The sequence below is a fragment of the Telopea speciosissima genome, chromosome 3, assembly GCF_018873765.1.
Source record: "Telopea speciosissima isolate NSW1024214 ecotype Mountain lineage chromosome 3, Tspe_v1, whole genome shotgun sequence".
NCBI classification, from domain to species: Eukaryota; Viridiplantae; Streptophyta; class Magnoliopsida; order Proteales; family Proteaceae; genus Telopea; species Telopea speciosissima.
This window is the reverse complement of record NC_057918.1, coordinates 35,807,416-35,823,112: the sequence shown is the minus strand read 5'-3', so window position 1 is coordinate 35,823,112 and position 15,697 is coordinate 35,807,416. Positions and strand designations below refer to the sequence as shown.

Sequence of the window (15,697 nt, the reverse complement as noted above, 5' to 3'; positions counted from 1 at the left end):
CCCAGTGGAAGAACAACAAGCTCCCATGTGTTATTTTTTTCAAAGCTTCCATTTCTTCCATCATGGCTGCCTTCCACTTTCCATCTCGATAAAGCTTCCGCCAATTATTAGGAACACAATGAAGAAAGAGAAGTAACAAAAGCACGAAATGATGGGGAAAGGGAGTCATAAGAGACAACATGAGATATGGGATGCCGAGTACAAGTCCGACACCTTGCGAAGGGCAATAGGCAAGTCGAGAAGGAACATTACCAGTGGAGAGGCGTGTTGGATCCAGGTTCGGCAATTGGATGGGTACAGAGCAACAAGTGGATTGAACCCGATTATGTCTCCTTCCATAGGTCTTCATAGTGCTAACATCAATCCTCCTCAAATTCACTAATGGTTCTCTCGGACAGGAGTTTGGGCTTGAGGGTCTGCTCCCCTGAACAGAACCTCGGCCGATCGGAGTGGTCTCCTCCCTCGAACAAGAACTTCTCCCCCGACTCGGGGGAGGACCAAGTAAGGCTGAATGACTCATTATGGATGCATCGGAGTGGAGGAGGATGCTCAATATCAACACATCTTCGCTAACACTCTCCCCCGAAGAGGTGGGGACACATAGTAGGAGAGACGCTCATGAAACACAACATCCATGCCGACAAAAGTCCGGATGGAGGAGGGGATAACATTTATACCCTTTTGAGTAGCAGAGTACCCCAGAAAATGCACCGAAGACTACGGGGTCAAGCTTGCTCGGGACTCGGTATCCCGGCATAGCACACGCAGCCAAACACCTTAGGGGAACAATAAAGGAGGAAGAGCCAAGTAGTAGCTCAACAGGGGTTTATAGTGAAGGACCCAGATGGCACCTATTAATTAAATAGGCGCGGTGAGAACAAGATCCCCAATGAACCGAGGGGACATTCCGGGCAAACAAAAGGGCACGAGCGACCTCTAAGAGGTGGCGGTTCTTCCTCTCACCACACCATTTTGGGCTGGAGTATCAACACAAGTGATGCAGTGGAGGATCCCATGGGCAGCCAGGTATTTTTGGCCCGACCTTCCATATACTCTGCCCATTATCACTCCGTAAAATTTGAATAGTGGTATGAAATTGAGTTTGAACCAGTGGTGAAAGTCTGAAAACATGAGAAAACCTCACTTTTGTTGTGCATCGATAAACCCAAGTAAACCTAGAATAGCAATCAATAAAGGTGACATACCACCGATGACCCGAAAGGGCAACTGTTCTACTAGGACCCCACACTCGAATGAACAACATGAAATAAAGAAGATGACCTTTTATTAGAAATAGGATAGTTGGGCGTGTCTGTTTGGCAAGACACAAGGCTCACAAAAAAACTTCTTTATTATAAGTTTTGCAAATGCGGAAATAAAGTAGATAAGGTTCCTAAAGGTGGATGTCCTAGTCTAGAGTGCCATAAGTGTAATTCGAGGAAAAAGATGTTGGTGAACAAAGTCTAGAAGGTAAAGCCGGTGTAGATGCAGGATCTCCATCAAGCGGTACAATCCGCCATGCACTTTACCCGATCCAATCGTCTTCCCGAGTCCAGCTCTGAAAAACACAATGAGTAGGAAAGAATGTCACTTTGCAGTTTAAAGATTTAGTGATACTACTAATGGAGAGAAGGTTAGTAGTAAACTTGGGAATATGTAACAGAAGATAAAGTCAATGAAGGAGAACAACCAATGGAGCCCGTCCCGGATATGGGAGGAGAGGGACCCATCAGCCAATTTTTACTTTGTCTTTACCAGAGGCAGGAAGTAGGTATTAAAAAGACCGGAGGAACCCGTCATGTGATCGAGAGCTCCAGTCTATGATCCAAGGAGTGGAGGCCACGGATGCACAATGACCAAGAAAGGAAATACTGTATGGGCAAAGAAGGAACCTGAATTGGCGGATGTAGTGGGGGCAGCAGATGTGTTCACAGACGCTGGAGAGCTTGAAGTTCTTCCCGGGAGAAACCAATGTCGATAGTGGAGCTGAAGCTACACTTTCAGTGTGATTGGCCTTGTTTTTAGATTTAGCACGACCATGTTTGCTCTCAAAATCAGCGAGGCTTCCCATGAAGTTTCCAACACGAGCCTTAGTGTGATATGGTTTGTGGCAATGATCACACTTCACGTGCTCTTTACTAGCAGCGATAGTAGCAACATTATCAACAGAAGTGTCGTGAGTGAAGGAACCAGAGTCGTAAAGCTGATCTCACAACCTTAGGAGTAATCATCATAGCAGCCCTCCTTGTCTCTTCACTGTGAACATATGAAAAAGTTTCCTCCAAAGTGGGAAAAGGAACTCGACCAAGAACCTGCACCCGAATAGGGTCATAATCATCATCAAGTCCAGCCAGGAAGTCATAGACTCGGCCATCCACATAAGTGTGGTAGGCTCGTAATATCTCGGCGATGAGTAGGCGGGAATCGAGCATAGTGATCCGATTGCTGCCATAAGCACTTGAGGGCAGCATAGTACTTGGTGACCGTCATCTCTTTCTCTGGGTAGTGTGTTGAAGAGTCTTTCGGATCTCATAAACCCGAGCACCACCCCGAACGACCATAAGTACCCTTGATGCAGTCCATACTCGAGTCGCAGTGTCGAGGAGAAGGTACTCGACTAGAAATGTCGATGGTCATAGAATTCAGAACAAAAGACATCACCATCGCATCATTAGCAGCCCATTTAGTGCGGGCAGCCCCTTCTTGATGGGCTGTTTGGTGATACGTAAGGTGGCCAGTGAGTCCCCCGGCCACGGTGAGGGATAAGGATCTCGCCCAAATCGGATAATTGGTACCATCTAGTTTTATGGCAGCAAAGATAGGGCAAGAAATCGTCCTGGTCTATCTCCTCCAGGAGCAGTGATGTAACCTCTCGAGTCACCGATAATGCGCAAAGGTAAAATTGAGTTTTTTGAAAAAAACTGAATTTCAAAAATTCTGCGATGGTCGATCCGAAATTGACTGACTCGATCTTCAAAAAAAACAGCAGAAATTCAAGGCTGAAACAGTTTGAGTGCAGCAATATAACCAGGGAATAATCCTCAAAAAATCTTCCCAAACAAGCAGCCTAGAAGAACCAAATCGATAAAGTGTCGGGGTTTTGCAAAACCCTGGCGCTTGAGATCGATAAGAAGAGGAAAGAGGCTGCGGCTGTGGGGTCTTCAATCAATGTGAAATCGAGAGAGGATAGATGCTTGTCGTAGGCCTACATTGATACTCCAAAGAAACCAATTGATCTCCCAACTGTTATGAGATCGATCTCCAAAAAAACTGAAGCAATCCTGAATCGCAGAGAGATAATGGCAAAGCTATCGATCTGAATTAGGTTTTAAAATTGAGGTGAGATGGAGGGCAGCACTCGAACCATAGATGGATCACCTCATGGGTGCTGCCCTAAAAAGGGTTGAATGGATCAAAGGAAGAGAAGAGAGAAGGGAGAAGGGAGAGGAGAAGAGGGAGAGGAGAGGAATCAAGGGGAAAAGGGTTGTTTTTGAACAATCGAGCAGGTCTTAAAACCCTAGCTCGATACCATGTTCGAACTAAAATACTAAAAAACAGAATCGAGAAAACTTGAATGATCTATTGTGATCACCCAGTGCACCTATATTTATAATGCTGGAATATGAAATTACATGACCAAAATACCCCTGCCTAGCCAATACAGCTAGGCAGTACATAAACAACTATAAAACATAATACTAAAGCACCCAAAAGACCAGAATACCCCACGGTATTCTGGTTTACATTATTCAACACTTGGAAATCAAAAAAGCAGCACACAGTGTCACGCTCTTCTGCTGAAGCAGAATACAGGGCCATGGCATCTGCATCCTGTGAAATTACTTGGCTCCAGGCGCTACTTCAAGACCTCAAAGTACCATGTTCTACAGCTATCTTATACTGTGACAATCAAACAGCCCTTCATATAGCTTCTAACCCCGTGTTTCACGAGCGGACGAAGCATATCGAGATCGATTGCCACCTCATTCGAGAAAAACTTCAATCAAGTAGCCTCATCACAGCATATGTTCCCTCCAAGCAACAAGTCGCAGATGTCCTCACCAAAGCTTTGGGAAAGGAAGCTTTCCACTTTCTAATTGACAAGTTGGTTTGTGATCTCCACTCTCCAACTTGAGAGGGAGTATTATCGGTTCTACCCTCCACCTGTACATCTTATCCCTTCATCCACTTGTACATCTCATCCACCTACCTTCTCATTTTGTTCATATTGTATATATGGTAGGCAAGGATATGATTAGCTTAAGCTAAGGGAATCATATCCCCAATTAGCATAGACAAGGGAGACAATCCCTCTACCAAATAGCTTAGTTAAAGGAGAAATTATCTCCAATATCTTTGTATATATACACCTTCTATCTATACATTGAAATCACTGGGTTTTGAATAATCAATTCAAATTTTACAATACTGTCAACAGTAGATTACAGCATATAAACCAGCAACAGGAAAACAAGTACAGACCTGTCAACAAGCTAACGATAAGGTCTTCAATGCTCAGGTTAACCCCTAGGCCTAATAGGTACAATGCCAATAATAATCAGCCACAGGGAACACAACAACAGGGTAATCTTAATCGCCAACAGAACTGGGCAGCCTCAGAACTCAGAAAATAAGTTGAACCTCAAAATAGAAAGTAGACAACTCAGATGGACAGATCTTCTCAGTTGGGTGTAGGGAACTTAGTACAGAATAACACTCCCAAATTGCAGTTAAATCTGATTGTCAGATTATGCAATATGAGTGGTTTTCAAAATTAAAAAAGTGAATTCAAATTAGTAACTAGATTCCTTTGTTGGTGAAGACCTCGCAGTCAAGGGAAGAGTACTTGGAGTGGATGGACTCCTCACAATTACAGCTAAATTTGATCGATGGATTAGTAGCTATCAAGGGAGCTCAGAATTAGAAAGTATGAATCAAAATAGCAATTCACTGTTACAAGCCAATCTGGCCATTAGATCAGTCTTAAACTACAAGGAAGGGTTATGGAAGGGTATTACAGTGCCAAAATATGATCAGGATCTGACAAACTGATCTGGAGATCCAAGGGGTTGAATATTAATGCAGTAGAGCTCAGGTTATTCTTGGATTTTCAATCTGAACTCAATGGAGAAACAACAGAGCAACACTCTTCTGACTCAACAGCTTCAATGGAGGGAAAACAGACCTTTGATTTCTTCTCAGATGTGGACTAATAATTGCAGAATGATGAAATTAGAAACAAATGAAATCTATTGGAAGAGGAAGAAGAATGGGAGGAGGATATGACCAAAGCCTCTCACCAATGGCCTTGGTTTGTCTCACACAGACCTAGGAATCTCTCCTACACTCACTGCATCTCACAGCCATGGTTTTTAGAACCAAACTCTTTTTTTCATTCATCAAAATCATAGCCGCAATGGTGACCCCTCTCCTTTATTTATAAAAAAATAAATACAAGTAATAGTAACTCTCAATGTCTATGTGAGAGTTATTAACAAAATAGTAACTGAAATAATAACGCCTCATAATAACTACTAACTTGTTGGTTAAGGGAATAATAATAGGAACTAAATAAAGTCTCAAAATAGAAATAAATTTTAAAAGCAAATCTCACTTTAAGAGCCCCCACGCATGACACTAAATATTCTCTTAATGAGCCTAAAATAAAACATAAACAGGCTTTCAGAAACTAGACTTGATGGGCCTTGTAATGCTGATCTTCACGGCTAAAAATGAACTGGAATGCTAGCTTTATGAGTATACAGAAAAAAAATGAAGTATACGAGTATACAGCTACTGCAAGGAATATAAAGGGCACCTCCCTTGGAAATCCTTGTGTCTCCATTCATTGTAGTATCTTTTCCATGTGCTTTGGAGACTTGCGATATTCCAGAATTGGATATTTTTGTATGAACTGGAAAGATTTAAGAATAAATGAAACGCTATTGTGACCCTCATATATATATATATATATATATATATATATATTCATTAATTAAAAGGAGAAATAAAGAATGTGAAGAGGCTGAATAAAACAAATCAGACATGCTACTTTTCGATGGATAACATATATGACTCCATGAATTTTCAAGTATAAAAAGAAAAAGGAGTACCTAATTAACTAGATGACACCATAGTGATTGAACAGCAAGCTTAAGTAGATCTGGCTATCAAGAAAAAACAAAGACCCTAAAGCAATCCAAAAGTTCCATTGCTCCTGATTAAAATAAAAATAATCCACTAAGCTGTAAGGCAATTAATAGCACGAGAACAGGCATGACTGACCTCTTCTTGCATATACAGTAGCTTTGCCTTCCTTTGTTGGAACTCAGGGTGACAAGACTGATAAGGTCCACTTACACTTCCACCTTCACCACTAGCTTCATTAGAACCATAAAATGAAGAAGAGGAGACGCCAGAGCTCCCAGCCCTAGTGTCAATTTCAGTCTCAACATTAGTGGTATCCCATGAACTGATTATGTATCTTGAACCCTTCTCAGTTGTTTCACATATCCTCATGAATCTTGGGTTCATAACATTACAAAATTCCTCAAGAAGCTGTTGTGCAGGCTTCAAGAATTTTGAACACTTCAAAATTGTTGCATACCCAATGAAGGGGCCAAGAGGACCCGTACTTCGTCTAGTATATGTAGAAGAGCACATGATTCCTTCGATGAAACCTCCGTAGCCTCTAGAAAGAGGTGATTGTGAACTTGAACACAAGTAACCACTAGTCTTTGAATCTTGAGAACCACTAAAAGCATTGCCTTGGGATTGAAAATTTTCTGACCCAAATCTTCCTCCAAACTGAACCGCAAGCATGTCAGAAGGTCGATGTGAAGAGAGTGACAAGGATAAACTCTGAGATGCAGAATCACTCGAAGCAGTTCTAGCGCTTCCCTCCCTCTTGTTCACAAAGGAACCCAATTCAGACTTCAACTGATGGTTACCATCCACTGGCTTATGCAGCAATACAGCAGCAGTACTAATCTGTGGACCATCATTTGTATTCCCGTTAGATGGAAGAACCAACTCATTCCCACCATCTACCCATGAACCAGCAGATTCCCTGATTTTTTGCTGTGAAAAAGAAGCCATTTCAAAACCTTGTCTGCCAATGCTGGTAGTACGCACAACTTGCCGAAGGGTATTTTGGTAGAGAGGAGAACTGAACTGCAATTCTCCAAACTGCTTGATACTCTCTTCATCAGATATTTCATTGGATGGGTTAGTCAAAGGTGATCTTACATCATAATACCCAATAGAGGCAGGCAAGGAATAAAGGGTAGAGGAAGGAATGCTGTTTTCCTTCACACTGCCAGATAAAATTCCCCCCACAAATGAGGGGCTCTGATTGCACCCATTGGTAGCCGGACCGCCATTCATGTAATTCACATTCCAATCACAGTTTTGTTGCGGCACAAAGCCTTTCAAGTAGCCGGGGTTGTATGCATCACTAGCCTTAGCTGAAGGGTTAAAGTCAAAAGTCACTGGATGGGTATCAAATGGAGCATTCTCCACCCCAACAGGCCTACCATTTCGATTAGCACTTGAGTCTTGTTGCAGCATTGCATCCCTTTGAGCTAACAAACCATGAGTATTCGTTGAAAAATTTAACATTTCCGAAGAGGGATAATGGGCTGGATCATACAACAGATCACAACTTCTAACATTTCGAACTTGAATCACATCTGGATTATTCCATACTCTCAGGTTAAGAACACAAAGTGTTTGATAAAATCAGGTTCAGCAAGCGATGGTTCTTGATTACTGCTGAACTGTCCAACTTGTCACGGCGGCTTTGCTACGCTACATGCGATTCGGGCCTAAAGTTGCTCGACCCCAGCAGTGAAGTCTCAAATCTCGTTATTGTTTGGTTGAAACATCTTTCCGACTCAAATCTGTCTGGCATCGGTGTTCGATTACTTTAATCTCTCCGCTCCAATCATCTTCAAGGGGAGTTACAGACACGAATATCAACAACCAAATCACAAGTCGTTCTCCTGCAACCACATACAATATAGATTAGTATAGCACCAAGTAACCGAAATCATTCAAGCTCTACATAAGACACCTTCATCAGTTTGAGTATTGAACACCCCATCCCCCAGAATAAAGACTAAACATGAAATCAGAAAGATAATCACACACAATATTTTATCTAAAACGATTCACTTCTTCCAGTATCATATTTCTGTCCCTTACCGCATCGAACACAACGTCACAACCCAACAAAAGAGGGGCAAAATACAAATATCTCTATCATCATCAAAACAGCCAAATATAAACTAAAGATGAAAAAAAAAGTAGATGTTTACAGAGACCGCAGAGTTCAAAGACGAAGGTAAAACAAAAGAAAAGGCAAAGAATGTCTACTCAAGTAAGCATCACATGACTTTGGTGATAATTGAAAAGACCAAGACACTCTCTCTCTCTCTCTCTCTTTTATTGCTTCCACTGTCTAAGACTCTCTCCGCTTTTATTGCTTCCACTAATCCACTGTCTAAGAATTTTTAGCACTTTAGACAAACTCCTATCTGCGTCCCTTATAAACTCAGTTGTATCCAAAACGGTGCAATTTTACTACTGTGGGTAAACTTAAGCAGGAAAAGCTTAGATATCACGAAAATGGTGAAACCATAATATTAGAAAACACGAAAAATGAGGACTGCAAACAGTAGAAAGTCTAGTCCAGCTAACGAAACCCTAACCTCACGAAAGGTTAACAGTAATCAAACTTGACTTGAAAAGGTCGAAACAATGAGTCAATTAGACCCGCGGGAAACGCAACTTCATACGACTGGATCCACTCGAAAATCACCATGAATGAGCTTTAAAGCTCCAAAAACAATCAATAATTCCTGAAGTCCAATTATATTTGTCTCTCCAGTAACCAACAGTACTCAACAGTGTTAGTGACTAGGTGATCAGCAAAGTAGCAGAACTCAAACTATGACGATTTCGCCAACAGTTGAGCAGAAACGATCACTCGATGAAACGAAAACCAAACTAGATCTACAATAAGAAGTGCGAAATCTTGCAGTGTATAGTGACTAAAAACACGATTCGTCATTACCTCTCGTACAATCGTTACTTGATCGTCCATGACGAATTTGTATGGAAGCTTCATTGAAAGCGGAAACCAAAGTTTTTTCCAGACAAAATTTCACTTCGCCGGAGAACCGGCAACAATACGACGAAGTGTCAAAGGTAAGCTAACCAACGAACTTCGGAGAGAGCTCGAAAACGATAATGGCGAACAAATAAATAATCGCCGTTACCTTTTAACGTTGCTAACTTCTACCCACTCAGCACGCAATAGCCTTTCCAGCCGTTATATTTAACGTCGAAAGACACGCTTTTGGAGTTTCTTTTTCACCTCAATCGCCTAACAGCTACAGTCTACAGAAACAAAGACTTTGCTTCTTTCTCGTTCGGGGTTATATAAAAGCCCAGTCGAGGCATCAGACAAGAAAAAGCATCAGAAAGCGATGGGATAGTAAATGCGAAAACCAAACCCCTTTATTGAATCTTAAATTACGAAAGTACCACTGGAATTGAAAGGATGGCGAGGGAAGTACGTTATAAAGAAGTGGACTTCCCATGTCCTCCCTAAGACCCTACCCTGGCTACTCTGTAGGCTAGAAAGTTGGTCATTAAAAAGGCATTAAGTGACATAAAAGTCCTAATGGGATTCTTCAATTCACGATACTACCATTCTAGGTGCGTCAACCTTCTCGTCCGGTCAGTTTTTTACTCTGCGTGATCGGCCCCACTAATTTATGAAAGACGTTTGACGTGGCTTGATTATATTCATCGTAGACCTTAGGATGCATAAATAAGGAATGAGTGATTTAATTCAAATTAATGAATTTAAAAAAGCTAGGCTTAAAATGATCTCATGAGAAAAAATTGAAGAAAGACATGCATAGTTTGGGTCAGTCTCAAGTATAACCTTGAATAGAGCTGATTAGAGGACTAAGTTCCATGTAATTAACAGCACGACACCATTTAGGTATGTTATTGTTGAGCTTTTGTCAATAGTGTTGTACTTTTTTTTTCTTACTATCTTTTTAACTTTTTATTAGGGTCTTTGCAGCCGATCCCATTTAGTTGGGAAAAGATTGTTAATCGAGCTACACTCAATCTTTAAATGGATTAATTAAATTATAAATCGATAGTAATAAGTTATAAACGAGTTGATCAAGCTATAAATGAATCGGTCTTGAGCCAATATTAGACCATTTAGTAACTGAGAGATTTCGTTTGGGCCTAGTGATGTGGGTCTATTTTACCAACTTGGTATGTCATCAGATCGTAGGGATTTAGTTCCACATTCTTAGGAATCAATGATAGATAGGCCGATAACTATCAATCTCAATCATGATCGAAACCAGTACCAATACTGATACTTGATAAATATAGATTGGTTTTTTATGTTAACTAGTTGCATGGTACGTGTGGTTCCTACGTACAGACACAAACCAATGCCTTTGTGAATGAAAATATCGTTCAACAAAGAATGAAATTGAAAATTGCATCTAAACCAATGCCTTTGTACACACTTTCATTGGTTACAGTACTGGTGCAAGGGCTACACGATTGCCTAGGGTTCTGTTGTCCATAATATAAATATAAATTTTGGGCTGATGTTCTTTGTGCCGTAGTGCAGCCTACACCCAACACATGCGTTAGCCATTCAAGGGGGCAAGGTGGTCATTTCACCCACTCCATGTGTCTGTACGCAGCCTGCACCCCTGAAATAGAGAACATTTGGTCTATTTTTAATGAAAATAGTGTTAAAACTACTTCCCTTTAAGATTTTAATTTATAATCAAGTCGAAAAGGATTCGGCTCTTCACTAGGGAGCTCAACGCCCTAGGGGGCATCCAAGAGTTGAGCTATATCACACACATCTTGGTGCACACCTAGGGATGTGTGCAACACAACCCAACAGTTGGATGCTCTCTGGGCGTGCTGGGCTTCCTGGAGAGGAGCTCAATCCGAAACAATATGATATGATCGATCCATGTTTAAGTTTTATTTTTATTTTTTTTTAAGTAGAAGATCCATGTTTAAGTTCAGTTATCAGAAACTACAGTTTTTTGGTTTGTCTGTCTAAGTGCTTAGGTGGGGCCGGGAACAGAGTTTTTACAGCTAATCGTGCGCACTACAAGGTGTGTTGTGATGTCATGAGGGACGGTTCCCGGTAACCCACGAGGGCCGAGCCGCTTTTATGAACCTCTGTCATGGTCATGGTCATGGTCTACCGCCAGATCTTTTGCTTGTTGGGGTAGGGGTTTCACCGATTACCGATAAACGTTGTTTGTTCTCAGAAACGTAGGATCTATACGGTCCCTGCATCGAGCTACTTTTAAGCTCAGAAACTCTCACTCCCAGTTACGAAATATTAAAGAGAAGGCCGGGATCCCAGTCGTCCTTGTCTTTTTCCCAACGTCCACCATCCATTTTGTTATTACTAAAAGTATGGCTAATTTACTATTTACTCCTTCGAAGTAAGTATCAATTTTTTCCTATTTTTATGATGGGCTTTATTATTGATTTAAATCACAATACTGTATCTATGGCATGGTTTTCACGAATCGGTATCGATTTGATCGGATTGGTCGGTTTAGATTGGTATCGGTGGAAACCGATATTGATTTCTAGCCGATCCCATATTGGTGGATCAATACGAACAAGTGTGAAATGAAAAACAATTTTTTTTTATGAAAACAAGAGAAAATATAAAAAAAAAAAAAAAAAATTTGAATCTTGGCTGATCCCATATTGGTGGATCAGTACGAGCAAGGGTGAAATATCAAACAAAAATCTTTTTTTTTGATTCGGAAGATAAGTGGTGGTGTTTAAAAGCCAAAAATGGTATTCTCACAACTAAAATTGCTGCTCGTTATCTTAGTTCTGATACTTGTAGATGTTCTTCAATTGAGCTTGATTGGTGGAAATTCTTTTGGAAAATTCCAGTTCATCCAAAATTTAAGATTTTCTTCTGGCGTTTGCTAAATGCAGGAATTCCTACAAAGGCCACCCTTTCGAAATGGATCCAGATTGACTCCTCATGTGCTCTTTGTGGAATTGGTGTTGAATCTTCATGGTACCTCTTCTTATCTTGTAATTGGGTCAAATGCATCTGGGCTGCAGGACCTCTGGGATTAAGAACAGACTCATTGGGGTTTGACTGTCTTAAGGCCTTTTCTTTGTTTTTTTTATTCTCTTCTCGGGTTGGATAAACACTTGGCCTCATGGGTTTTTTGTGTCATTTTAATTACCTACTATTTTATTTGGTTGACAAGGAATCGATGTGTCTATGGTGCACATCCCCCCGATCCCCGTTGGGTGCTTCAATGCACGCAAAATTGGATCATAGATCGCACTTTACATCCCCCCCCTCTTTCGTCCCCGCCTGTGTAATAGATGATATTGAATCTATCTCCCTTACTTCTTTTGACCTTAAACTGCCAATGCTCAATTTCACTGTTCTGATCTGTGCAGGCTACTGTCTACTGGGGTTAAACCAAGCAGGATGGTCCTATTTCTTTTTGATAGATGGCAGACTTAAGTTTTTTGATGCAGGAACTTTGCAAGCTGTTGACGAGTTAACTGCTGTCCTTTGTGCGATCCGTAGAGGTATCGACCATGCTGCTAGAAGTAGGTTGCAGATTAAAGCGGTTTGGTGTAACAACAGTTTCGTTGCTGATACGCTACCATCCCCTACCAAATGCTTATGGTCGTGGACCTTGTTTATAGACTGTTTATATATATCTGATCGTACTCAGGATATAACTTTTGTAAAGGATGGTGACCGGTTTTGTATAACCCTAGCTAAGAATATGGCTAAGAATACTGTCTCTGCCCATATTGGTGATATGTAGTAGTTGTTTTTTTGTTTTACTCATCAAAAAAAAATCATTTTTTTTTAAAGAAAATAAGAGCAAAATGTTTTTAAAAAAATCTAATTTTATAAAGAAAACATAGGTAAACTTAACCAATGGATCGGTATTTGCAAAGACCGATATTGATACTGTCACACCCCTATCCCGACAAGGGATAAAATACAATATCAGGGTATGATTGGGGTGGCACGCGTCATCCCACCTCACCGCCAGGATCTCAATGCAGTGGCCAACTCACAGTCATACACCAATATTACAATACAATAATATCAGAGTGCGAAAGACAAAGGAATATTACAATTCCAACGATCATAAAATAAGCGGAAGCGTTTACAGTAGTTACCTCATGTTCACACGGCTAAGTGATACATAAATAGTTTGGATGGATATCCCGAATGACCATAGCATAACTACCCAAAAACAAGTATAACAATAAATATTTACACAAGGCACGTGGCCCCCAATAAAAAATAAAAGAAGGGAACAAGTCCCAAGTATCAATACAGCCCGTAGGCACAATCATCATGGGCAACCATCGCCATGATCCTCGATCACGGTCTCGGCTCCCACGTAATCATCCGCATCAAAATCTAAAAAGAATGTGTACACGGGGTTAGCTCCACCGAGCTAGTGAGAGAGAAAAGGGGATGCACAATCACACAATCACAAATAGTCCATGGTGCATGCTATTATTAATTCATTTACCACCTAACACACAATGCTAAGTCAATGGGTATATGCTACGCAATAACTCGGGAAGACATTGTGGATCCTTCCATTCTCACCACAATGTAACCTCAATTATTACTATGGAGCCGCGCCGATCGTAGTCATCACCACCCGAGGCGAGACCCGATAACCATTACTACCCCTGGCCTGGCCTCTCTAACTCTCCACAGCGGGTGCTCGGCTGCCCAACACCTAAACCCCTGTTGGTAAGGGTCATAGCATAGGGACCGAGCCTAACCACGGATATACTACATGAATCCTATCGTGTTGAGAGGTACATCCGGGTGTGTCAACGTCCCATTCCATCTAACACCCGGTACCACACAACACGGCGCATACAGACAAGAATGAGATGCAATATATAATTCCACGTAATCCGGGGTTCCGGTGCGGTACTTCCCAGACCGTAACCCAACACAAATCCATATCATCCAAATCATCATCATCGAATAAGAATAAATGCAAATATGCAATCATGCTTGAATGATAATGTCACAATATAATTCATAAATGCATGAATAAGCAATAGTAAACAAGCTCAAACAGTCACCCAAACCCACTCACCAATTACTTCAAATGGAATTTGTATAAGCGCAACGATTCCTGCTCAAAATCACTCCATTGCACATATGTTGGCGCCTATGGAAGTGAATAAGAGTGTGAGAGAGTGTAGGGGAGGCCTCATAGAGAAACCCCACAGTTTACATAAGTTATAAGCCTTAAAAGCGCATCGGAGGCAACGTCGGACTCGGCGGCTTGCCTCGAGCCTTGCCTCCGACCTTCCTGCAGGCTCGGGACACATCGGAGGCAAACATCGGACTCACGCAGTCTTGCCTCCGATGCAACCCAAGTGTGATTTCAAGGTCTTTAAAAGCCCAGGGTCGTCCCATTTGGTTCTCTAAGCCTCAAGGGACAAGGGAGGGGTGTCTTGGAGTCTATTTGGGTCTTAGAAACACCCAACATCCAAAGATTTAAGGGGGTTTAAAGGATCAAAAGCTCAAAAATCCAGATTTGGGGTTTTCTTTGGTGGTTGAAGCTTTAGAATCAAATAGATTCAGCAAGAGGTCAAATAGAGGTCTTTATAGGATTGTAATGAAAATGGGATAGCATCCTACAAGGGGAAACTACACATGGCTCGAGCTAACCCTTTGGGTTTCCAAAAAGAAATCCCCATCTTGGGGCTGCAACCAACGAACCACCCAAGCTCAAACGAGCAAGGGGGAAAGAGAGAAAAAGGGGGGAAAGGGGCACTTGGCTTACCTGGTCTGAGATACACAAGATGTGTCCTCTTTAAAGCTCCAAACCCAGCAGCCATTTCCTTCTTCTTCTTCCCTTCCTTCTCCTTCTTCTCCTCCTTGCCGCCTCCTCTCTTCAAAGCTCTCCTCTCCTTTCACGATTAGGTTAGGAAAGAGAAAGAAAAAGAAAGACTAAGGAATAGTCTTACCCCTCTCTCTCATATAGAAAATCACTTTTATTGGCCTATTTGGATAAGGCCTCATAAGTGTAACCTAGGGTCTATTTGGGTAGGGTCAAACATGGCAGGGCACCAATAGCACCTTAGCCACAGGGTCTCACCCACAAGGGTCCTTGTTAGCAGCATTGGATGCAGGGTCGGAGGCAGCCAGTAACCTTGCCTCCGATGCGAGTAGGAAGGTGGTTCCCACCATAAGAGGTCAGGGCCTTTGGACCACACTTCGAGGGCTTTGAGAGGGCAGTAAGCACACAACAAAATTTGGTCAACTACTTACCCCTGACACGTCAAGGTGCAACCTCCGTGGTCCCGACTAGTTTCCACAGGCAACCTCGTACTATGGTCAATATAGTTTGGGTTTGACCACCGGTGAGAACAACTCACCGGCATACGTGGCGTGATAACTACACGCCATCACGGGGAAGAATTAATAATTAATTATACTCCTGGGGTGCGGGTATAACATTCTCCCCACCTTACAAGAAATTTCGTCCCCGAAATTTGAGGCAGCTAGGGTCTCAAGTGATAAGGGCTGTTGGATAACAACATCCCAAGTCACCCACATCTTAAACTAAGTCAAAGG

General features: G+C 41.7%; 1 protein-coding gene across 1 annotated transcript in view; it reads right to left on the bottom strand.

The window, feature by feature from the left end:
* The window catches only part of LOC122657098 (BEL1-like homeodomain protein 8), a 30,802-nt gene extending 23,167 nt beyond the window's left edge, over nt 1-7,635 (bottom strand). The window contains exon 1 of the mRNA XM_043851871.1: nt 6,286-7,635. Within this exon, the coding sequence (XP_043707806.1) occupies nt 6,286-7,620 (1,335 nt within the window). The 5' untranslated portion in view covers nt 7,621-7,635. The remainder of the gene's footprint in view (nt 1-6,285) is intronic.
* Nucleotides 7,636-15,697: the final 8,062 nt, after the last annotated feature.